General features: G+C 49.7%; 1 protein-coding gene across 1 annotated transcript in view; it reads right to left on the bottom strand.

Annotated features, from left to right (window-relative positions):
- UBASH3B (ubiquitin associated and SH3 domain containing B) overlaps positions 1–25,878 on the bottom strand; it is a gene marked incomplete at both ends in the record, with an annotated part of 136,004 nt that overhangs the window by 21,648 nt on the left and 88,478 nt on the right. Inside the window, 4 exons of the mRNA XM_079929607.1 lie at positions 1,397–1,566; positions 5,064–5,262; positions 6,837–7,023; positions 7,775–7,828. Coding sequence (XP_079785733.1) covers positions 1,397–1,566; positions 5,064–5,262; positions 6,837–7,023; positions 7,775–7,828 — 610 coding nt within the window. The remainder of the gene's footprint in view (positions 1–1,396; positions 1,567–5,063; positions 5,263–6,836; positions 7,024–7,774; positions 7,829–25,878) is intronic.

The following is a 25,878-nucleotide window of genomic DNA, read 5'->3' as shown; positions in this document are numbered from 1 at the left end:
TTCCAAAACAACGATGAGGTCGCCTGGCCTAGACCCTGAATTTCGAACTCTTTTTCATATTTAAAAAACACACCTAAAACAGATGTTAAAAGGCTACGTAAACTAACAAAATATCAGTTCTTTTGCTGCTGAAAAACTAGGAAACGATTTATACGTATGTTTCGTAAATGTAGTTAAACTGGATGACAATTGTTGCAAACTCTGTGGTCTCTTTTTAGATGGGCTGCCCGTCTTCATTGGTCAGAACCCCTGGCTTCTGGCTTCAGTTCTGGTCCTAAATTGCTCTTTAGCTTTGGACCAGCCACTGAATCCCTATGTCTCAGCTTCTCCTTCAGGAAAAAAAGGACAATAAGACTCTTCAGAGATGGCACGTGCTTGTCCTGGAAAGCAATGTCAATTCCTTCAAAAGAAGGATGCCAGGACCATGCCAACCTTTCTGCCTGTCCTGGAATCAGTTGTCCCTCTCAGGTCTCCCATGTGATACACACAAACTGTCACAATATTTGGTCTGTGCTTTCAGTTCATATGGACCACATTTTAAAATTCCCTGGTGGTGCAGTGATTAAGAATCCGCCTGCCAATGCAGGGGACATGGGTTCGAGCCCTGCTCCGGGAAGATCCCACATGCTGCAGAGCAACTAAGCCTGTGCGCCACAACTACTGAGCCTGTGCTCTACAGCCCGCAAGCCACAACTACTGAGCCCACACACCACAACTACTGAAGCCCGCGCGCTCTAGGGCCCGTGTGTCGCAACTACTGAGCCCGTACTCCAACTACTGAAGCCTGCGTGCTGCAACGAGAAGCCACCGCAATGAGAAGCCCGCGCACCGCAACGAAGAGTAGACCCTGCTCGCCGCAACTAGAGAAAGTCCACGTGCAGCAACGAAGACCCAACAAAGCCAAAAATAAAATAAAAAATAAAATAAAAAAATAAAATTTTAGTATGTTCCATGGTAACTTGCATGCCACAGATACTCAGCAAATATCCGTTAGCTATGTGTTCAGGGTTTGTTTGGGGTCTTTTTTGTATTTAGGTGTTCTCCTCACCTAAGATCAGGATGGTGTCTTCTACCTGTTAATACTGTGAACTGATAGAATATTTAAAAATTTATCAACATGCTTTTCTATCTATTCTCCCATTTCATTTCTATATCATTCCAGTAAGGTTGGCAGGGCAGATAGAACAATGGGGATATTACACTTGGGACCCAGAGACAAGAAATGCAAGCTCAAAGCTTCCCAGTGAGCCAGCCAGTGCTTGGATGAAATTCCAGGCCAGATGACTCCTGGGCATTACTTCCCTTTGGTGTCCATCTCCCCACAGCAGCAAGTGCTACTGGTGCTGATGGCACCCCGGCACCCCTGGCAGAGTCAGGAGCCCCAGGGAGACATTACCTCGTGGTTAGCAAATCGGATATCCCGGGAGAATATGGTCGCCACCCAGTCGCACCCGAGTTTGACATCAATGTTCTGGGCGAGTTTCTCTAGGGTGGGCAGGTGGCTGGCTTGGAAGTGGTAAGCCAGGGTCACGTGCAGCTGCTTCTTATGAGGCTCCACGTGCACTTCTGGAAGAAGGAAGGAAAGAGGCAGCTGTTGCATCTCGATGGTGAAGACAAGGAAAAACACAGAACGGTGCCCTGATAAATCTGTTTCCCAAATAGCAGAGGACAGAGTCCCTCGGTCAGACAAAACCTGTGTCTCTCCTTCACAGCAGCGGAATGAGAGCGGGGCGGGGGATAAAAACCCACAGTCCGAGAGAGAAGGAGCCACATGTCTGGCTTTTCTGGACCAGCTGAGAGACAATCATTTTGATTGGCGGCTGCTCACAGCAAATCCAGATGAGTGTCACTGGCCCCACCATTCAGATGAGGAAACCGAGACCTAAAGGGATGAGCTAGTTTATGTGGAAATAAGGAGCAAATTTTGTCATCATGGGACTCCCCAGGTTATCTTGCCTTCGTTTTGAAATCAAGCCTCTTAGCTTCTGGGTGGCTCTGATGGAGAAATGGGGGGAAAAGATGGATTATTTTCAAAGTTTAAAACAGGGTCTCTCAACATCATTTTGGACCAGATAATTCTTTGTTATGGGGGCTGTCCTGTGCATTACTGGGTGTTTAGCTGCAACCCTGGCCCCTACCCACTAGATGCCAGCAGCACCCCCCAAGTTGTAACAACCAAAACCGACTCCAGACCTTGCCAAAGGACCTCTGGGGAGAGATGGAGCAAAAATCACTCCGATTGAAAACCACAGGTTTAGAGTATGCAGACTGTTATTCTAAGACACCCTAAAAAGCAAACCAAAAGAAACCAGCCTACCTACACAAGGCAAGAGATTTTGTCTTTTGTCCGTCTTTCAGTGAGGGAGATTCACCTACTGTCCAAGCTCAAACACCAAAGAAGACGCAACTAGAGGGGATTTAGGGAATTCCAGAAATTAAGGGGCTTGCTCAAGTCGCACAGAGGTAGAAGAATTGTAGAAGTTGGGGCTGTGGTTTTGAGTACTTTTCTGTTATACCACATGCGTTTCTTTGGTGTAAGCCCCCCAAGGCGAGGGCTCTGTGTCCTGTTCATGGATTATAACCCCCCTACCCCCCAACCCGTGCTCAGCACCCCACGGGCTTTCAGTATTTGTTAAATGAATGAAGACACACGAATGAATCTCCTTAAACCATCAAGGATGGAGGATGACACTTCATCTACTCGCTGACGGAAATCTGGGTCTGCCACACGTCTGAATACCATGACACAAGTTCTAGGGCAAAGACCTGATGGCCCGCTTCCCACACCGGGCCACCCAGTTCTCCGAGTCGCCAGCAGGGGGCCACACCAGGGCCGAGAAGCCAGCCGAGCCCACCGGTTCTTGCAGAGAGGACTCAGATGGCTGGGGAGGAGCTGGCTCGCCCCCTTCCTGGCAGGAAAGCCTGCAAGGGCCCGCCTGCCTTTTGCTCAATATGTACTTTATGAACTGGCCGCGTCCTGCCTGAGACCTGCTTTACTCACTTGCGAATGATTTGGGTTTTGTGGCTACAACATTAGATTTGGTTCTTGTGGGAGTTTTAGTGGTTTTGACAATAGCTACTGTGGGATGAAAAGAGCCATTTCCCTGAGGTGGAGGGATGGGAACAGGAAATAATCTGCCTATGAGGCCATTTCTCTGAAATTTTATGCTCCTGTGAAGGAGGCAGGTTCCACCGAAGTCAGAGAGCAGAGACGAGTCCCTGGGGACGAAGGGGTGGAGGTGGGGCATCTAAGGAGAGCAGGCTCCCAATGCACAGAGGTGACCTAAGAGCCCGGGTTCCTCTGAGCATAGAGACCTCACTGTGATCCTGTTCAGTGATGCTGGGCCCTCACCACACTCTTCCTAGAGTCCTGAGCCCTATTTGGGGATTTTCTGGTAGAAAAGGCCACTGAGAAATAGGCCCAGAGCTGGGGATGAAAAGAGCAGAGTGGGACACAGGCAGGTGAGGTGGAGGCCAAAGGTCAGGAGCCCAGGGAGCAAAGGGCGGGGCTGGCCAGCTGGGGCCTCTGCCAGCACTGCGTTCAACACTCAGGACCCGGGTGGGCAGCTCACGCCCTCCACTCTGATCAGGGCGATGGCCCACCGGCCCCAGCACCGTGCTCCCTCCGGCCTGCGCTCATGCCACCTGCCCTCCTGCAGGGCCCTATTCCCATCCGGTGGATCAGCGTCCCGGGGTGACTGTCCTTTCTTCTCTGAAGGGGGCCCCACTCCATCATCCCATGGCGGGATGATGGCCTCTCTTCTCACAGCTCTTATGACACGGTGCCTGGAGAAACCACCTCTTCTTCCCTGTTGTGTCCCTCATGGATAAACACACAGTAGGTGCCCAATAAATACCTGCTGATCGTGACTTCATTCTAAAGGGACCAAAAAGACTCCCCGCCCCCCACCGTCTGTCTGTCTCACGGCAGGCGAGGCTCTTGCGGAGCTGTCTGCACCTGCAGTCACACAGGAAGGCTCTGCAAACCTCTGCCTCCTGTCCCGTCTCGCCGCCGCCCGCCTTTAAGTCAGCACACATCCTGAGCGTCCCTCCAAACTGATTCCTTTGACGGTAAACCTCAGTTGTTAGCTTGAACTGAGACCTCCCGTGCAAAGAGCAGGTGACATTGTAAAGGGGTGGATAAGGGCCCTTTTGAGGCTTAGGGGCCTGTCTACTGGGCTTCAGCAAGTCGAAAGGTGTTGGCTCAGTGGATTTGATTATTACTGGATGCTAAGTGGTTCCACTCTACTCTCTGTGCTGTATGACCCCCTGAGCAAAGACCTCGGTCCACACGGAGGGGACGGGGAGACCCAGATTAACACCTGCCTGGGATGGGGGTTTGGAGGAGGAAAAGAAGGTTCCTTGGGAATTCCCTGGCGGTCCAGTGGTTAGGACTCCACGCTTTCACTGCCAAGGGCCCGGGTTTCGATCCCTGGTCGGGGAACTAAGATCCTGCAAGCAGGGCAGCATGGCCAAAAAAAAAAAAACCACACACAGAAAAGTTCCTTATTTCTGAACAGGGAAGAGATGGTGGGGCTGCAAAGGAACACATTTATAGTTCAATGGGAACAGTCATTTATGTACCTTCAACGTGGGTGTCAGGGAGTAGGCGCTGGACCTGCTCTCATGGAGGTTAGCAGAACTGTAATTTTTTTTTTTTTTTTTTTTTTTTTTTTGCGGTATGTGGGCCTCTCACTGTTGTGGCCACTCCCGTTGCGGAGCACAGGCTCCGGACGCGCAGGCTCAGCGGCCATGGCTCACGGGCCCAGCCACTCCGCGGCATGTGGGATCTTCCCGGACCGGGGCACGAACCCGTGTCCCCTGCATCGGCAGGCGGACTCTCAACCACTGCGCCACCAGGGAAGCCCTGAATATTTTTTAAAGGGGCAAGAGGTGTGGGGTCCTGCAGGAAACGGCTGTGTTCTTGGGCACGTTCTGCCCATTCCTGCAGGACCCTCTACCTCCCGACTCCACCCTCCTCCTCCACAATCATTTCCTGTCCCTTTCCTTCCCAACTTTCCAATTCCCAGGGCCCAGGGCAGGCCTGGCAGCTGGAAGCTCACCGGTTTTGGAGGCAGCCTCCGCAGCAAAGTCGGCGGCAAACTTCTTGAGGACCTCTGCGCTGTCTTCCTTCACGAAGAGGCCGATGAAGTTGGAGGAGGTATAGAGCTCCAGGGGCAGCGGGGCTGAGAACTTACATTTCCAGCGACTGACGGTGGTCTGCAGGGCTTCCCCCAAGGCGTCCACCTTGCTGTCCTCACACTGGCAGGGAAACAAGAGGCTTCGCTCAGAGACAAGGGGAGATGTCTGCCGCTACTTACCTTTGGCATCCTCTGCCCAGAGCTGGAGGCTGCTAACTGAACCATCATTCCTGTCTGTGAGCAGGGAGAAGACCTGCAGCCTCCCAATTATCTGGAAATGGATTATCCGACCAGTCAGTTAAACTGGGGCGACGGACAACCTCTCCCCTCCCTCTCTCCCTGCTCCGATGTGCTCCTCTAAGCCCCGCCAGAATGCAGTAGGGCCGGTCCAGCAGAAAGCAAGCATGAGGGACGTGCCAAGAGAGTGTACAGCATCCCACGATAAGTTGTTGTGTTTTCTACAGTTTTGCATCGTTTGTGCCTTTTCTATTCCACTTACATGATCCAAAGTTGACTCTACCTCCACCCCCATGATACTTGGGAAGAATGAGGCTGCAAGAGCTGTAATATCCTCATCCTCCCCCCGCCTCCCCCGGGCACTAGAAGAAACAATGAGAGTGTCTGAAACTCTGAATGCTTTTGAGAAAGAGCCTGGATGACTAAGAGGAAATGATCATCATTTTAATTTTCAGCATGAATGGTAAAAGAGAAGGTGTTAGGAACATATTTTCACCTATAAAAGGTGGAGATGGGGGAGAATATGAATGAGATTCTGGAAAAACAACCCCCAATATTAGAAAAACATATTGTCTTAAAATGCTACCATTCTGCTTCATTGTGACTATAGCTGGACACGTCAATTCTTCTCCATCTCTGCAGAGAACCAAAGTAGATGCAATATGTTTACATTTATTGGAATGAGAGGGATTTGATTCAGTCTCTGCATAAGCTTCATGACAGCTAGAATTATGGGCTAGGTAACTATGGCAGGGGAAATGTATCCTAGCCATCTCTAGAAAGATCCAGCACGGCAAAACCTGTGGATGGTGTGCAGGAGGCTAAGTCTCTCCCCCCATCTGTAGACTACGTTTTTCATCCCCAGCTCTCTAATGTCTGCTCTTTCCTCGTGAGAGGGGAGGGAGATGACAGACGGGAGAAGCTAGGTTAGAGAATCCATTCCCCTTGTGGCTACCAGACAAGTGTGCCACCCAGTGGGTCAGGCTTGTCCCCTGGGTCCTGAGGAGCACACGGTCATCACGATGCCACACCAGACCCAGGGTGCACCGAGGTCTCGGCAGGTGTTAGAAAGAGGACCGGGGTGAGCAGCCGTGGACCTCACTGATTCCTCAAAGGCTCACCCAGCTCTGGAGCCCGTGACTGTTTCTACCAACATCCAGAGAGGCTCCCAGCTTTTTTTTTTTTTTTTTTTTGCGGTTCGCGGGCCTCTCACTGCTGCGGCCTCTCCCGTTGCGGAGCACAGGCTCCGGACGCGCAGGCTCAGCGGCCATGGCTCACGGGCCCAGCCCCTCTGCGGCATGTGGGATCTTCCCGGACCGGGGCACGAACCCGTGCCCCTGCATCGGCAGGCGGACTCTCAACCACTGCGCCACCCGGGAAGCCCAGCTCCCAGCTTTGACTACAGTCCCCCGGGGCTGGAGGGATGCAGGCGCCCCGGGGTGGGGGGCTGCGGCTCACCATGAAGAACTGGCAGAGGGTGATGTGAGGGAAGATGTTGTGCGCCTTGTTCTTGCCACAGATCTGCTTCGACTGCTGCCAGAAGTCGGAAAGCTTCTGCGCTAAGGGGCCGGTGGGGCGGAGGTAGAGGACGTACTCCCGGGGCAGGGGGTCATCCAGGAAGGGGTCGCCGACGTGGGAGAACAACCTGCCAGAGAGAGGGGGGCCGAGCACGCCTCACTTGAGAACAATGGAAGCAAAGGGAGAACTGACATCAAGGTCCATCCTGGGCAGCCTCCACCCCACCAAGCACCGCCAGCGGGAGGGTTTTCAGTTTTGTACTTTAAACATCTACCCCTCAAAGCTCACACTTTGTAACCAACTCTCAGATGCACCAACTTCTCTACTCCTGCCTGTCCTATCGCATGGGCATCCCACGACTCCCTCCTAAGGCCGCTCTCCAGGAAGTGTTTTGGATCAACCCCAAATCCTTTCCCAGGCCATCAGTACTGTTCCAGCCCGGCCTGTCCCTCCAGCTCCGTCTAGGATTAAACGCATGTGCCTCCAAAGATGAGGGAAGCTTGGAGGGTCGCCTTGTGGGGTCAGCCCTGCGTAGCGATATCCTGGAAGGTAAGTAAGTAGGATATTTCTAAATCCATTTGCCCGATATCTAGGATGAATCTTTAAGTGAGTGGAGGAGGGGGCGGAAAGCATGACAGAGGCTCTGTCTTGGAAATGCTCTGAATTTCTTTGACAGCTCTGAGGAGAGCACACTCTGGGGCCAGGACGGGGGCGGCAAATGGCTTGATGCACAGGCCGGTCACATGGTCTTTGGGATCCTTCCCCTCCCCCCCCACCCCCAAAGGGCCCGTTAGACACAGGCTGCACATCCCCGCTCATCCGCATACACTTAGAGTTAATTACATGCTATTTTCTCAATTTATTTATTTCATACCAACCAGTCACATGCTGCCTGAACACTTCTTCCTCCTGTGGATGCCAAGGCTTTTTGTCTGGAAGAAGAAATCAGATTTCTATTGTTAGTATTTTTAGCCTCCTATCAGCTTTTCCCACTGCAGTGGCAAGACTTGGGTGTGAAGCAGGCACTGTTAAGCCTCCTCAAGGGTGTAGGGGAGACACCTGCAGCAGGGCACCCCCCCAGGGGTCACAGCAAGGCACAGGGACGTTAGGACTTGTGATTAATTTCCATGTAATTAGCATTGGATTTGCACGCAGCCTAACAGCCCATGCCGTCTATTTTTAGCCATTTCCACATTAGACTTTTATTTTTGCTTCCCTAAAGGTTGTCATGTCTTGCTTTTCCCTCCTTCCCTTTCACCCACTCACTCTTCCTGACCCAGATCCCCTACAGAACATTTTCTCATTCGCAGCCTCCTGGCAAAGTGTGCTAGAAAAGGGTGCTTTTTAAAAATTTTTTTAATTATTTAATTTATTTTTTATACAGCAGGCTCTTATTAATCTATTTTATACATATTAGTGTATATATATCAATCCCAATCTCCCAGTTCATCCCACCCCCACCCCCACCCCCGCCACTTTCTATGAAGGCCACTGAGACTTGAAGTTAAATGCCCAGAAGGACAATTGGTCTGCTTTAAATCCACTGCCTCCTCCCACTTTCCTCCAACTACCACCAGCAGCCTCAGACTGGATCTATCGTCTCCAACAATTTTACAGACGTCTTTGGGGACGAGTAGCACTTGGTGAAAGGGGCTGGCTGGAGAAGGGCGGCTATCACTCCCGCTGTGGGAGAAACACTCAAAAGTTCTGTGCGTGGTGGGGCAGGATCACAGGGTGGCGCTGGCAGCGAGTCACTGCCCTGCACACGAGCGTACGAGGAGAGCGCTTCTGAAACGTCAGACAGGTCTCCAAAAGCCAAATAGTTCTGGGTTTGTATCCAGCTTTGCTACTTGTCCGTCCGTTCAGGCATTCAAGTTTATGTTTGCTCAGTACATACCTACTGAATTGCTATGACTTTGTCAGCACTGTGCTAGGCTCCAGGAATACACTGAAACACAAGACTTATATGGTCCCTGCCCTCAGGGAGTTTTCAGTTGAGCAGGCGTGAAAGTGTCAACTGCACAAATAATTATTTAATTACATGGGTGGTCAGTGCCATGAGGGGAGAGCACAGAGAACCTTAAGCACATAGGATTGGGACACCTGATCTGGGCTGAGCCTAGGGGGAGGGCGGGGTGGGCTGGGTGTGAGGGGCTGTGGTGATGGAATTCACTGAGTACCTCTCCTCTACAGTGAGGAGCCTTGAACAGTGCCTGACTCACTGGAGGCGATCAATAATTGGTTATTCCTATCCCTTTCAGGGTCCTTGGGAGAGAGAAGAGAGGGCAGGAATTTCTAGTTTAAACTGATGCTCTTCCCAAGCATCCTTTTCCTGACTGTCTGCTGAACCCAACTCCTCCTGCCTTTTCCTGGTACCTCTCCGGAGCAATGAGAACCCATGATGCTGTGACAGTCACAGAGGGTCAGATTGGAAGGGACCTAAGACATCAACTGGGGCCCCAATTTCTTCACTTGACACAGGGGGAAATTCAGGTAAAGGAAGACAAGTCACGTGCTTAGGGCAGCCTGGCTGCGGTGAGTGCTGAGTGAAGGGCAGATTCCAGCCTGATTCAAGGCCAGCCTCAGTTGCTCTTTTCCACAGTCCAAAGAGAATCCCTTCTTTTCCCCCACGAAACTCTGAGCACAAATACCAAATGATCAGAATAGAAAAATCTGCACAGCTAAGTAGAACTGCATTCTAGAAGACAAGCCTACTTACAGTAAGATGAGGTTATGAAGAAGGAAGACCTCAGAACCCCTTGGAAGAGAAGCCGGTGCCGAAAAAGCTGGAAACACAGGAAACTCCTTCCCACACCTGCATAAGGTGCTTAATTGTTGCCAAGATGCAAGCCCTGTTTCCTTTACCACTTACTAGATAATCAGAGGTCACCTGTTGTGCTTTTTTCAAATCCTCAAGCCGTGTACCCACAAAAGAACACAAAACATGGTCTTTTAGAGGTTAGAATCTTTGAGGGATTAAGTTCACCCGAAAAAAGACCCATTGTTTCAAAAACAATTGGGAAAAGGAAAGCTCGCTTGCAGTACCATGTGCTATTTATATAAAGGATCCAATATTTTTTTCCCTAGGCTCTTCCCCCAAAGAAATATATTTTATCTGAAGTTTAATTTATTTTTCCTTCAGCACTAGGAATGTCCTCTGGAAATGAAAGATCTCATTGAGTTATGGTCCCTGTAACTCAAAAGCCAAGTGTTGGAGAGGATTCAAAGATACAATTGAGAAAGACAATGAAAGGTTTGGGTGATAAGGCCGTGGTGAAAGGCTAAGGAAACACCAATCCTTTTTTCTGAAGAAGACAAGTCTGAGAGGTCCTCAGGGTTATGGAAGGTTCTCATATCTGTTGTAGCTTTCCTGGCGAGGGTCAGCCACAGTAAAAGAAGCTTTGGCAACAGCACAAGGGGCTCACGTTAGATTCCGGAAAGAACGTCCTGGCAGTAATGTGCTTTAAAGTGGCTTTTTGGTTTGGTTTGGTTTTGGAGAAGTCTCTAGAAAGTAGTTACCGATCTGAAACAGGTGTGTGATTCTCTAGGCAGGAGACTGTAGGAGGAGTGACAGCACTGCGTCCCTCGGGTCCTGAGCCAGAGGCTGAGCTCTGCTACTCCTTCACCCACCGCCAGGCTTATGGAGGTTTGTGCTGAGTCTGTTCCCAGAACTCTGCCCACAAAACAGACTGAACACAGGCAGCGGCAGAACATCTCTCCGCTCCATCCCACTGAGGAAAGCCTGTTGCCATAGAGTTGCCACCTCCATGGTCCACCGATGGGGTAAATGCCAAGAACAGCGGGGTGTGTGGGGTAGACCCCAAACACCAGGCTGAGCCTGAACAGCTGCTACCCTCAGAGTGACTCAGAAGTCGGCAGAGCCCGCTGGGCAGATAAAGGGGGAATATCCCTTTAAACTCCAAGGAGAGATTCCTGGATCATAGCAGCCATTGAGTTGGGACTTTCATGGTAAGAATCAGAGGGACGTGTGAACTACTGAGATTCTGCTATTACATGAGAGCACAAATTTGACTTCGGACCCTGGTCCTAACCTTCCCAATTATGTCTAGGGTTCATTCTTAGCAGAGTGTGGAAAAAAAAAAAAAAGTGATGCAAACTCTAACGCCTAATGATGGGGAGGAAGAGCACAAAGCAGATAAAAGCAATGGCTCATCAAAAAACTCAGGCACGCAGCCGTGAGGAAATTAGCCAGATGGGGAGGAACGAGTAGTGCACACTGATAGCCTTGCTTTACTGCGGCTGCAGGGGCTGGGATTCCTGCCACTGTCTGCCCGCAGCTTGGTTGAATTTTGGGTCCGTGGTGGCTCTGGCCCCAGAACCATGGCTCTACCCAACCACCAGGGTCACAGTTTGTGGGAGGCAAAGCAGCATCCTTCCTTCCTCCCTTCCACCCTCCTTCCCTCCTACTTTCTTCCTACCTTTCTCTTTATTTCCTTCTCCTCCCAAGGAACTCTTACCAGGAAACCAAATGGACCAATACATCAAAAATAAAACCAAGAGTCTATTGGGTGTCGCTGTCTCAGCTGAAGTTTGACTGGTTGGAGCCCTTTCAGAGACCATGGTCTCTGGTACCCTCGGCTGGATTCGGGCCTGATGAGTGGATTTGGGCTGGTCCCATGTCCGGGTCCAGCAGGATCCTCACTCCCTCTTCAAAACACACGTTCTGAGCCACACTGGAATTTCCTGCTTAATTGTCACCCAGGCTGACTTCCTCTGCAGCCACCCTGGTGCTCTGGGTTCCACGGGGGTCTCTGACACTCTCGGTAGTTCAGGTCTTCTCAGCCGAGAACCAGCTGTGCGCTAGGCACTGTGTTATCACCAGCAAGCAAAGAAGAGGGAAGGACGATCCTGGACCCCAAAGAGTTCAGAACATAGATATACAAGCAGCTTCTTACAAGGCGATACGTTAATGGCCATAAGAGATGGGCCGAGTGTGCTAGGGCTGCTCTGAATAGGGATGCTGACTCAGTAGTGGGGCATTTTGGGGGGCTGAGGTTCTCACATTGTCCACAAAGCTACCCTAGGTCAGGATACCACAGCAAGCTCAGAGGTGCCATGGGACATTGCTAATTTTGGAAGGAAACAAAGCCACCTTCATCATCTGTTGGGCATCCCATTAAGCTACTAGTTCGAGGTAGTTACAATTTCTTTTTTTTTAAAACTTTTTATTTTATATTGGAGTATAGTTGATCAACAATGTTGTGATAGTTTCAGGTGTACAGCAAGGTGATTCAGTTATACATACACACGTGTCATTAGTAAGTAGTCGCAATTCTTTAAGAATGAAATAAAAATATTATTTTTCTTTCAATTTTGTGTATTATTTTTTCACACGGTCCTTAAATTGTTAGGAGCGATTTATTGAGTTGTTTGGATCTAGCTACTAAATACACAGAACCATTAGGTATTTATGTTGGTCTACAAGCTCTATGTAAAAATTACTCAGACTCTAAGGGTGCTATGAACTGAGAAGGTTGGGAATCCGTCCGGGAAGAAACAATGATTGATCTGGATCTTCAAAGCAGAGTCAGAGCTGGCTAGAGAAATCCACAAGGAGAGAAGGGCATCTGAAGCGAAGACCACATCAAGAGCTAATATAGGAAGGTGAGAGACAGCACTGTATGGGCGGGGAAGTTAGAATTTGGTGATACTAGAGCAAAAACGGCAAGGCTTGAAGAAGGTAAAAATGAAGCTGGAAAGGGGACAGCTCACAAAGGTCCTTGTGCTATTTTAGGGCTTGGACCTGACTGTTTTATGCAGCGGGGAACAATGAAGGCACGATCAGATTTGCATGTGAGGGTCAGATTCAAGGGAGATAAACTGTATGCTGGAGACTATTTAAAAGACCTTGACAATCGATCAGAAGAGGGACACTGAGTCTTGAACTATAATGAGGGTGGGGACGTTGCCTAAGATGTTCGGGCTGTTGACTGAATGAAGCTTGGAGACGGGTTAGCAATTGTAGCTTGAAGGCCTATGTGGATGGCGCAGACACCCCTGAGTGAGAATGCGGGGTAGAAACAAGTTTGGGCTGGGGTGGCAATGGATGATGAGTTCAGTTACTGTCCCCTGGAGAATCTGGGGGTCTGACTAACGACATCTACACCAAGTATCATTAACAGACTCTGGGTCTGGCTTAGGGTACCATATCCCCAAAGCTTTCTCTGTTAGCCTGACTATGATTCCTTGTCTCTGTTTGGAAGCCAGACACTTCTTTTAGGCTCCCCACTGATTTCCTATTTCCTGTCTAAGGAATACCTTCAGCTCCAAACCTGTTCAATACTGAGGTCAGTAAATACTCAAGCCATCCATGGCTTAAGCAGACAGGTTACCCAGACCCCCAGGTTCTCCACGCTGACTCGTCTCTCACTCATAGAGGGGAGTTAATCCCTTACTTTACTGCACTTGACAAAACTCAAATATCTGACACCTGTAGTGAAAAACAACAGGCATTTACATTATATAGTAATGTAAATAGTAATATATTTCCTCAAAATAGTAAGACCTTGATTCAATTAAGTAGAAAACGAATTTGTTGAACTTTCCAGTTACTTGAAGTTGTTCGGTCCTTGGCTTTGGTAGATGCATGCTCGTGGCCTTGGCATCCCATCTGCTCTGTGCCTTGGTTCTCTGTGACTAAGGACTTATTTGTGCAGGAAAAGAGACAAGGGGTCAAGTAGGTAATCCTCCAAGTGGGTAACGCTCCCTGTGCAACCAAAGTTAAATGGTATCATTCTTTTGTGTAGCTAAGACAATCTCAACTTTTAGAAACATTTGAAGCTAATATAGGATTTTTTAAAAATGTTCACAGCATCCAGGATACCAATTGATAAATTTGCAACATCTAATACTGTGAATTCAATTAAAAGATGACCCAATTAATCAGATATCTCACTCCTTTTCCAGGATCTGCACTAGACCGGGGCCAACAGATAGAATCCGACTACTTCTATTTTTCTTGGTTGGAGAATCTAGTCATATAAAGAGGCCACTGGCGCCACGAAGCCAAATTGAGGAATTCTTTTAGAGTGTATCTGCAAAGCAGACGGTGCTTTGTAATGTGGTTTTAGGTGGAAATACAGAGGCTTTTATTGTGCTCCATGAAGAGTTACCTGCTCAGTGCCAGCTTCTTTCTTTTTTTAATTAATTAATTAATTTATTTTTGCTGCTGTGCGTGGGCTTTCTCTAGTTGCGGTGAGCGGGGGCTACTCATCGCAGCGCGCGGGTTTCTCATTGTGGTGGCTTCTCTTTTGCGGAGCAGGGGCTCTAGGCACACGGGCTTCAGTAGTTGTGGCACACGGGCTCAGCAGTTGTGGCTCACGGGCTCTAGAGCGCAGGCTCAGTAGTTGTGGCGCACGGGCTTAGTTGCTCCGCAGCATGTGGGACCTTCCTGGACCAGGGCTCAAACCGTGTCCCCTGCATTGGCAGGTGGATTCTTAACCACTGCGCCACCAGGGAAGCCCCAGTGCCAGCTTCTTTATGGATGATTTGAGGCAGCGTGAGCCTGCCTGCAGCTGACAGCTATCCTGAGAACAAAGTGCAAACAGGTAACTCTGCATCTTTGTTCTCTAGTAGGAGAAAAATAAGGATAAGGAAGTCCACAATTGAAGGCCTTCTATGTATCAGGCACTTAGACGTTAAGCCTCATGACAAATGGTGAAGCCGGTATTGTTAGGAGCCTCCCTGGATCTGGGTGGCTCTACCCTGACAGGTCAGCTGTCCAGTCACCTCTGTGGTGGTCCCAATCCAGGGGCTGGTTCTGGAGGCAGTGACCAAAGTCTGCATCAGTCAAAGGAGTATATTAAGTAGTCAAAGCATGAGCCTAGGGCTTCCCTGGTGGCACAGTGGTTGAGAGTCGGCCTGCCGATGCAGGGGACGCGGGTTTGTGCCCCGGTCCGGGAAGATCCCACATGCCGCGGAGCGGCTGGGCCCGTGAGCCATGGCCACTGAGCCTGCGCGTCCGGAGCCTGTGCTCCGCAACGGAAGAGGCCACAACAGTGAGAGGCCCGTGTACCGCAAAAACAAACAAAAACAAAGCATGAGCCTAGAACCCTGGGCAGCATCTCAGCCAATGGCCTCCAAACTCCATCCTCTCTGGAAACCCAGGGAGAAGTGGCCCCTAAACCTCTCACTGGGTGTGATCCTGGAGATCTGGGGTGCCTTCCAGGTTGTAATGGGACTTCATGGCAAGAGAGAGTATCCCCCATGAGCAGAGCCCCCATCAGGAGCCGGAGGGTATGAGGATGGGGTGGATGAACACAAAATACAGAGCAGACAGGAGTCCAGGCTCCCCAGTGGCCAGCGATGGGAGATGCTTCTAGAGTAACCAGCGTAACCCCCTGAATTCACATCCTGCAGCCCCCTCACCCATTACTGCCTATTAATCGAGACTTCAGTTTCTGATATGGTTACCCTCTTGGCTACCAGTGGCCAATAAGATCCTTACAGATTTAATCCCACTTTTAATTGACGATCAGAGGCCAAATGAATGTGGGGGAGCGTTTGCCGAGCAGCTAAGAGCTACGCAAGCCAAGGAGGGGGCAGTGGTGCTATTTTAGTAAAAGTTAAATAAAACTAAAGGACAGGCCGAATACTGTTGTCCCAGTGGATCCCTGCAGCTAGAACACAGGCGCTGGTTTGCAGCTGCCATTTCCCCGAAGGAAGTCATTCCCCAATTTGGAGGTTTCGTTTTTTCATCTCCAAAGAGGAGGTGATGAAACTGCACACAAGCAGGTTGAGAAAGAGAGATGGGCCATTTATAAAGTGTTTTGAGGTCCTCAGAAGCAACTAGAGTGATAAACTGTGTCTGTGTTGACAAAGGATCTTGAGACCATCCTGTCCGTTCCTCCTTAGGACCAGACAAGGTTGTACTTTCTTCAAGGTTGTATCTTTGAAAGAATCTTTCCTGTTCTTACAGACCTTAAGAAAAGGGGATTCAACAATGTTTCTTTTTTGCTTAATAGCCCTTGTGCTCAGAAAGTCCTTCCAGCTGTGCCCAAACTTATGCCATGTTTTCTGTACCTGGTGGAGCTGGTCACTCTTTCCTATATAACAAAATCATTTATCCTGTCACTTTCACACATGGGATTCTGGCTACTCTTGGTCACCAAGGCCAGTAAGACAGGCTTGCAAAGAGCCTGGGCGGTTCAGTCTAGCAAGTACGTCTCCGAAGTCTTTGCTGGCTCTGGTCTCCTCCCTGTGAAGCTGCAGTGGGGGCAGTGAGAGGCCCATCAATACACAGAAACCCTAATGGCCCGACCCATTTCCTTCGGAGGAAATGAACCTAATGGAGGACGACATATTGATCATAAAGACCCAGTTTCACAATCAGTCTCCTGGCGGTGAACCCTTTCAGTCGGCCGGGGCTAATGGCCTGAGAGCCATGCATCTAACAATCAATGGGATAGAGCAGGCCTGCCAGGGGGCCGGGGATGCTACCACCCAAAGGCCGATCAACGGGAAGAAAAAGCTGTGGGCTTTTATATGAAGCTAATCAGAGATGGAAAAAAAAAATGCTGAGCTATCTGGGGGCTTAAGAAGGCTTTCCAGTGGAAGAACTTCAACCTGCGGTGAAGCCCTTCTTTCTCTATCACCAAGGCTCTACTTCCCAACCCATAAAGAGCCTATTAGGCCGCTCTCCACAGGGCGTGCTTAGCAGGGAAAATGCTGCTTAGGTCCCCTGGTGTTTTTATGTGGTGGGCCCAGCGGCCGTGCGGAGAGGCCTTGTTTTGTTCCTGCTAAGAAGGGGCTGGGGCTCTGGCCTCTGCTGTTAAGGAGGAAGCCGTTTGTAATGGGGAAACCAGCCATTAGACCATGGGTGGTGACATAATACATTGCTCTTTGCCTCTAAGTCTCCCTGGGATCTAGACAAGTCCTTTCCTCCCCCTAAGACCAATGAGGTTCTGCATGGAGGCACAAGGGAGTGTTTGCCGTGTAAAAGGAGCACATTCTTGGGAGCCCACCTCTTACTAATCGTGGGACTGCGGACAAGTTAATTAATCTGAGGATTCGCTTTCCCAGCCTCTTCCATGGGGCCGACGATACCTACCCTGTAGGATACAATGATGACTAATATCAATAACAGATCATGTATTGGAAGAGCTCGGCACAGCATCTGGCTTAGGTACTTAAAAATAACATTTGGGGCTTCCCTGGTGGCGCAGTGGTTGAGAGTCCGCCTGCCGATGCAGGGGACGCGGGTTCGTGCCCCGGTCTGGGAAGATCCCACATGCCGCGGAGCGGCTGGGCCCGTGAGCCATGGCCGCCGAGCCTGCGCGTCCGGAGCCTGTGCTCTGCAACGGGAGAGGCCACAACAGTGAGAGGCCCGCGTACCGCAAAAAAAAAAAAAAAAAAAAACATCTGTACAGATGCCTATGCATATTACCTAACAATCTTTGCAATTTTCCCAGAATAAATGTCTGCAAGTTCCATGCTAATAGGAATATTTCAAGACTGGGCACCAGCTCCCCTCTCTGCTAAAACAATCTCCAACCATCTGGGAAGGTCTTGAGGACTACATAAGATTTGGGGGAAGAAAGAAAAGCTTTCCAGATAAGGCAGTAACACAAGAAAAGGCACAAAGGGAAAACCAGCCAGTGATGTGTGGCTGTCTGGAGAGCTTCCACTGAGGGGGGACACAGCCCAGATTGTCGGGAGGCAGGCAGGGGAGTTCAGATTCCATCAGGAAGGAAGCTGGGAGTCACTGAGAGGCCCTAAGCAAGGGAGGGACAGAGTTTCCGCTCACTGCAGGAATCCAAGGGGAGGAGGGAGAGCCAGCCCCGATCTGGGTGTCTGTGGTTATCAGGCACTGGCGAGACTGGCCAGGGTTCCCTTCCTCCTCTGAGATCCTGTTACTAGTGCTCCCTATGGGGTTCTTTATTCCCCACGCCGCTGCGGAGAAATAATAGCTGAACCACCTCCCAAGGGAATAGGATACAAGTGTTAAACGTTCAATCCATGGGCTTCCCTGGTGGCGCAATGGTTGAGAGTCCGCCTGCCGATGCAGGGGACACGGGTTCGTGCCCCGGTCCGGGAGGATCCCACATGCCGCGGAGCGGCTGGGCTCGTGAGCCATGGCCGCTGAGCCTGCACGTATGGAGCCTGTGCTCCGCAACAGGAGAGGCCACAGCCGTGAGAGGCCCGCGTACCAAAAAAAAAAAAAAAAGTTCAATCCACTGTACATGCTGAACTATTATTATTCCCTGAGAAACAGAGGATCAGAAGCTGCCTGTTTTGCCCGAGGACACACAGCAAACGGGGGACTCAAGGATCCCAGAATCAGACGAAAGGAAATCACGAATGTGGTAGTGCCACTTAGTCCAGTCCCCTGCCTATAAATCTTGCCCAGTAAAAATGGCCAAGATTTATATTTTGATGATTATCTCCTCTCTCCTCTCTGGGACTTTACCATTTCTGCGTACTTTCATACACTTTTCCTCCTCTACGAGAGACCTGAGGATGGAACGCAGGTCTGGGCTCTAACTAGCCGCTTGGTTCAGTTTCACATTAAGGCTTCGGTCTCTGACTCTCTGTCAGTCCAGAAGATTCTGTTTCTAGGTTACGGGTTCTATAGAAAACCATGGAAATCAGGCACCCCTGGAAGGGCATTGTCTGTTGTGCAGAGTCTCTGCATCCTTGCAGAGGAAAGTCCAGCCGGTTTGGGGGCAAAGGTGTCCACTGCATAAAAGAGCGGCACTGTGGAGGGCGGGAAGGTTAATACAGAGCCACAGGGAGCCCCCAGACGCCTTTCAGGCCGGTGGCCCAATGCGGAAGTGCTCCGAGGTGTGTGGAAGGCAGGAAGGCTCCCGCAGGAAGACACAGGAAGCCGAGAAGTGACTGTGCTCAGGGAGGTAGGACGTGCCGGGGAGAAGGAGGATGGGGCTCAACCGATAAACACGACAGGAGGGCTGAAACTTTGCTCAAGACTTTGATATGATCACTCCTGGGTCCTCCTAACAGCCCTGAGAGGTAGGCAGAGCACCCTTGTTACTGTCATGTCACAGATGAGGAGGAGGGAACAGAGAGGTTCAAATTCTAGTGCAGCTCACACAGCAGCGTGCGGCAGAGGGGTGGCCCGGACTCTGACCCGCTTTTTCTTGCCCAGAGCTCTGAGGTACGACTGGGCCCATGAGGTTAATTTTGGCCGCAATGATTGGCAGGTGGGATTCAACGCGCATGGCGGGAACAGCCCCACCCATGCCCCACCATAAAGGATCTGGGAGAAACAGATGAAAAGGAGGAATCATTCCAGGTTGCAGAGATTAATTCTTTTCCTTCTCCCATTTCCACCTCCTCCCTCTCCAAGCCACTAGAATCAGCTAAAAATACTTAAACAGGGATGGTTTTTAGTCCCTCAGAAATAGTTTCAGCCCAAATCTTCATAAGAGGCTCTGACTCCCAGCATCTGTGTGTCAGAGAAAAGTACAGACCAAACAGCCATTGTCGCCGTACACCGTCACCACATACCTCATCAAACAAGTGATTTCTTAGCTAAGAGGTAGTGAATGTTTACTAAAAGCCGGGCAATGTACTAACATTTTAAATAGAAATGATCTCATTCAATCCCTAGCTCTTTTGGGGTAGGTGCCATTGTTTCCCTCACCGAACAGGTAGGAAAAGTGAGGCTTAGAGAGGCTGCAGAATGTGGCCGCGAAGAGGAAGGTGTGGCATTCAAGTGTGTGCTCAGCCGCCAGGCCACACGTCCTCAGAGCAGATGGACGCCAGGACCAGCGCGGCCACTGTTTCTGGTTCACAGTGAGGCGAAGTGCAGTGACAATCTTCCATGGGAACTTGCTACAAAACACGACGGCACTGCTTTCTCAATCTGACTCATGACAGTTCATTTGTTTGTTCATTCACTCAAATATTCCTTCACCAGCACGTGTCGTGTCCAGATCTGTTGCCGGACACTATGCTGAGGGCTGTGAATATAAAGATGGTTGGAAACCATGGCTCCTGCCCTTAAGGGAAGTCACCCCATGACCACTTCAACAAGCACGTATCAGAAAGAGGAGGAAGCCAACCTTAATGGAACACCTGGTATGTACTGTGCATTTCCAGGTATCAGCTTATGTGATCCTTAAGCCAATTTGGTGGAGTGGGTATTACTGCCTGCATCTTAATACACGATGAAACTGGTGTAGAAAGATTAAGAACACTGTTCAAGACAGTCCTGGGATCAAAACGGGTCTTATTTTCAAACTCATTTCAAACTCATGTTCTTGGCCGGCATCCCTCTTTCCCACCCCACCCCCATGCCTCTCCCTCCACTGAAGGATGGAGGTCAGTTTCCAAAGGAATACATGGATAAACAAAAATAAGCCCTGGATTTGAAGAATTAAGATGAGGGTCTTCTACCAGGAGGATGGGTTATTATCATGGGATTCTTGGGTGGACCTTTGAAGGAGGATGTGAGGCAGAGGGACACCACTGAGTCTTATGTGTGGCCCAAACTCCACCAGAGCCAATCCCATTCTGCTGCCACTTATTGCAAGAGGTATTTGTGGCTGGAGAGGGTGTGGAATATAGGAAACTCTCCTACACTGTTGGTGGGAATGTAAGTTGGTGCAGACACTGTGGAAAACAGTAATGGAGGCTCCTCAGAAAACTAAAAATATGATCCAGCAATCCCACTCCTGGGCGTATATCCAGACAAAACTGTAATCCAAAAAGATACACGCACCCCTGTGTTCATAGCAGCACTATTCACAATAGCCAAGATATGGAAACAACTTAAATGTCCATCGACAGATGAATGGATAAAGAAGCTGTGGTACATATACACAATGGAATACTACTCAGCCATAAAAAAGAATGAAATAATGCCATTTGCAGTGACATGGATGCAGCTAGAGATTACCATACTAACTGAAGTAAGTCAGAAAGAGAAAGACAAATACCATATGATATCACTTATATGTAGAATCTAAAATAGGACACAAATGAACCTATCTATGAAACAGAAACAGAATCACGGACATAGAGAACAGACTGGTGGTTGCCAAGGGGGAGGGGGCTGGGGGAGGGATGGAGTGGGAAGGTGGGATTAGCAGATGTAAGCTTTTATGTCCAGAATGGATAAACAACAAGGTCCTACTGTATAGCACAGAGAACTCTATCCAATATCCTATGATAAACCATAATGGAAAAGAATGTAAAAAAGAAAAGTATATATATGTATAACTGAATCACTGCTGTACACCAGTAATTAACACAACATTGTAAATCAACTGTACTTTAATAAGAAAAATAAGAATAGGAGATTTAAAAAAAGACACTGAAGTTGTATTAGGGTGATGGATTACGAGTAATCTTTTCTAGCAGTTTTTCTTTATTGTTACATTGTTGGTTTAATTTAAAAAGTTAAAGCATAGAATATGAGAAATGCATATAAAATCAATTTTATTTTCTCAAAAAAAAAAAAAAAGGAGTAATTTACACTAGGGAAAAAAAAGAGGTATTTGTGGAGACCAAAATCCAAGCTGGCAAAAGAACTGGACAGTCTTGGAGTCCACTGTGTGAATGACAACCAGTGTAGTTGAACCCGTGATAGGAAGGGGCAAAAAGAGGCGTCAGTAAGGGCCGCAGGGATTCAGAGCAAAGCGGGGTAGCTAGTTTAGACACCTGCTGCCACTCAGGGCTCAATATAAAGCTTGCCCATCCTATTATTACAGACCGTCACCTCCAAGAACACGTACAACCTCCTTACCGTGTACCCTGCACCTTCCGTGGCCTCAGTCCTGTCTGCTCTTCAGCTTCACCCTCAAGCATGCTGTTCCCTGGATCCTGTCTCACACTCCAAACCTTCCTCCTGTGTGTTCCTGTTTCTGCAAGGTCAACCCTACCCTTGGTTACCTGGATGCTTCCTACCTGTGCTTTAACACTCCACATGGAAGTGGAGTGTTCGTCTCCTCTGGAAGCTATCCCTGACTGGTCTGGGCACCCGGAACATCCCGTACGTGGCTGCACCCCAGCGCCTCCTGCATTATATTTAAATGATCTGTCTTGTGCAATAGACTGTGATCTATATGAAGCTGAGACCATTTCTGACATTCTTTGCAGTCCTAATAGATGGTATAGTACTTGGCACAGAGTAGGTGTTAAATAATTTTTTTAAAAAGTGAACTTTATGAAGATGTTAAAGGTCTAGATATGTGGCAGACAGAGTCTACGGTGACACCCTAGTAATCTCTGCCTGCTGGCATTCACTCTGCTGTATAATCCTCTCCCATAGAGTGTAGGTGAGACCCAACAGAATATGAGTCTGGCCAGCCCTATTGCTTCTGTCCAATAGAATATGGCGAAGGTGATGGATGTCACTTCTGTGCTTCCACTGTGATACACATATAAGACTCTAAGGGACTCACTGCCCTCCTGGCCTTGAAGAAGCAGCATGTTGTGAACTGGCTATGGGGAGAGTCACATGTCAGGGAAATGTCAGTGGCCTCTAAGACCAGACAGTGGCTCCGAGCCAACATCCAGCAGAAAACTGGGGCCCTCAGTCCTACACCAAAAGGAAAGGAATTCTGCCAGCAACCTGAATGAGGTTGGAGGTGGATCCTAGTTGAGCCGCCAGATAACAACCCAGTCCGGTCAACAGCTTAATTGCAACCAGACTCTGAACAAAGAACCCAGCTAAGCCCGGACTCCTGGCCTACAGAGACCGGGAGATAATAAATGCGTGTGTTTTAAGTCACTAAGTTTCTAGTGTGGCGTAATAGAAAACGAATGGATGTCCAGCTTTTCAGGAAAGGGAAGAGAGGCAGGAAAGCAACACCAGTGGAGCATTGGCTGGTATAAGCTAGTGAGCCCAACCTCAGCATTAAGCAGGCACCTCAGTATTTGTTGCAGGAGATGGGAGGCCTCCATCCCAGAACCAACTGAACCTGGCTAGTCTGAGTCCTTCGCCATGAATACATCCCATCTCATTCCTGCCGCCATTTAAATCTAATTTAGGCTGTTACTTGGCCAAGAGTCATAGGTTGGTACTTAAGGGAGGAGGTAAATGGAGCGGCCAGAAAACAGAATCAGAGTCGGACAGAGTGGGGCTGGAACCTGCGGCTGCTTCTGTCAAGATGCGAGACCCCGGGTAAATGGCCTAACCTCCCTGAGCTTAGTCCCCTGGGTAAGCAAGGCTGATTTCAGGGCTCTGTTACAGTTATGTGAAATGGCAAGAAGTGGCAAGTTCAAGGTCTATGTTCCCTTCCCAACCCCACCACCCGCTGCCCTCCCCCACTTTCCCTGGCTCTAAGGTTAAGGCCGCTATGGGATTCTCCTGGACCGAACAGGTCTTGGCCGATGCCTGGGAGGTTTACGCTGCAGCTGAAATCCCAGGAAATTGTACCCTGCCTGTTCCAACGCCGTGAGGCTGCTGAGAGATCAGGCCAATTTCCTGAAATGACTTACTGCTTCCCCTTTCACGGGCACTTTCTATATCATAAATGGGACTTGACCAAACACATTGGGAAGCGAGAGCTGTCCTAACTCCCGTCCCCCAGACCATCACCCCTTTGCCACATCATCCAGTCCCCTGGGCCTTTGCCCCCAGAGCTCAGGGAATCATGCGACGTCCCCTCAGATGGGCAGAAAGCACACTGCCACCCTGGGTGGCCTGGGGGCCCTGAGGAAGCATCAAAGGAGAGCCTGTTTTTTGTTTTTTGTTTTTAAATAAATAAGCTCTTGTTTTCCCATTAGACTTCTGAGAGCTTTGAGCCCTTCTACCTCACAAGCCCTCCTCCCTCAATGCCTTAGGAGGGAAGGAAACAGGAAACAGAATGCAATCACTAACTTTATTTTATGGATAGAGAAATAGAGCCCATTTGTCCAGTATCCCACAGCCTGGAATATCTAGATTTATCAGATGTCTACTAATACCCAGGACCACGTCGGGCACCCCTGAGCGTGACAGTGCGTGTGTGTGTGTGTGTGTGTGTGTGTGTGTGTGTGTGTGATTTCAGATTCTGCTAACAGTGTACGTATTAAGGTATGATGTTGAGGATGCTCATGGAATCTCACACCTCTGAGATCAATCTTCTCGTGTTACAGATGAAGAACTAAGACCCGCCCAGGCAAAGGACAAGCACAGGAAGCCAGGTTTCCTAAGTCTCTGGCTCTGCCTTTTTTGCTTAGACCGTGCTGTTCGATTTCCTTTTGATCTAGCCCCACTTCTTTAGCCCCTGGGCAGGTGCTACTTTGCTCAAAGGCCTTGGGACCCCCTTCTTAGGGAGCAGCGCCAGAGGGGACCCCTTGGTTTGCCTCAGGCCTTTCAGCTGCCATCTTGGCAGGGCAGCCCTCCCGCCCAGGGTCCTGCTTCCTTCTTTGACCTCCTCCCCCCCACCCCCCGCTGCCCCCGGTCCTACTCCAGCCCTCCACACTGGGGCACTACAGCCTTCGAGAAGAGCTAGAACCGCCCTTGGTGTGAAGGGAGCAGAGTCTGGAGAGCCAGCCGTGCGCCCTTCCCTGAGATGTGGGAACTGGATGCTGGCAATGAGCAGGGTGCCGTGGGGAGAGGGCAGGGAAAGGAGGAAGCGGCACGGCACAAGCTTATTTAATCCTCAGGGCACGTCTCTGAGGTGTTTTACAAGATGAGGAAGCTGAGGCTTAGAGAGGGAGGCAGCCAGGCTTAGGCTTAAGAACGTGCGAGCGTAAGAATCCAATCCAGTCGCTGGCTCCAGCGAGAGCCTGTGGTCCTACATTTCCGAGGCACCAAGAGGACCTGACTCAGCTCCAGGTGGCTCTGCGTGACTTTCAAGGCCAAAAGCGCTTAAGAATTTTCCAAGCAGTTTATTCTTACTGCCTCATTCAAACGTCACCCCCAACTGCAGTGGGCCTCGCTCGACGCCTCTCAGGCCACCGCAAGGTAATCGTGGGCGGAAATGCAGGGCTTCATTCCTTCCGTCCTAATTAACTGACCCTCTTCCTTAACCAGCCCCCCGAGTTGCCCAGCAACACCTGTGCTGTGTGTAACCGGGACAGGGGCGCTGCAGTGTTTTTGGATACAAACGATTTCTTAAATTAGCTCCGAACCCCAGGAAACAAGACAAATTAATCAGTAAGAAAACCAAAGCAGATTATAATTAATTACCTACGTGTGGACCAGGTTTCTCTGTAGCCACGAGGTTTACATAAGTGCATTCTGCTCTGTTCTCTTTTTTCTAAATATAAATCCAGTTTTAGAATCCTAGGGCCTCGAGCCTCAGTTGACAAAGGCTAAGTTGACTCCGTCCCCAGCTCAAAAGAGGATCCTGAGTGAGTCACTTCCCCCTGCCTGCTTCCCCCTGGGTCGATAAGCCTCCCTCTCGGGGTGGGAGGGAAAGATAAGAGCTGAGGGCATTATTCTGGAGCAGAGAGCATGCCCTGCTCTGCAGAACCATTTTCATTGACATGGGAGGCTTTTCTGAAGCTGGCTGGGCAAAGCCCCTCCGAGGGGGGCAGACCATCACTCTGAGTGGCCACATTCTCTAGCCCGAGCTACCTCCCCGACCCACAACCTGATCCTCAGTTTCCCTTAAAAAAAAAAAAAAAAGGTATAAAATGTTCAGGCCCTTTCCACAGAAGGCTACAAGTCAAAAAGTCAACTGCTACCTGAGTCTCTTTTATGGACGAGGTGGGAAATTGAAAAGCTGAGTGGGGCAAGGGGTTGCGTGTTCCTTGGGCTTGTGTATTAAATTGCATTCGCAGTGCTCTGCAGCATGAGGTGACAGGGGGTACTAACGTCATTAAATGTGCTTCAGAGCTCTGGGGCTTCACTGAAACTCCTATTCACCATTGGACTGTGAAGGTGGAGGCTAACTTCTCCATTTCATAGAGCAGGGAACTGAGGCTTAGAGAAGAAAAGCAACTTCCCTAAGGTCACAGTGAGTTGGTGCAGAGCCAACTTGGAAGCCAGGACTCACAAATCCTTGTCATGTACCCAATCCAGTGCTCCAACCCATGTCTTCTTTCCGCCCCTTTGACTGTCCGT

Source organism: Stenella coeruleoalba (assembly GCF_951394435.1).
Source record: "Stenella coeruleoalba genome assembly, chromosome: 8".
NCBI classification, from domain to species: Eukaryota; Metazoa; Chordata; class Mammalia; order Artiodactyla; family Delphinidae; genus Stenella; species Stenella coeruleoalba.
This window is presented reverse-complemented; position numbering and strand designations above follow the sequence as displayed.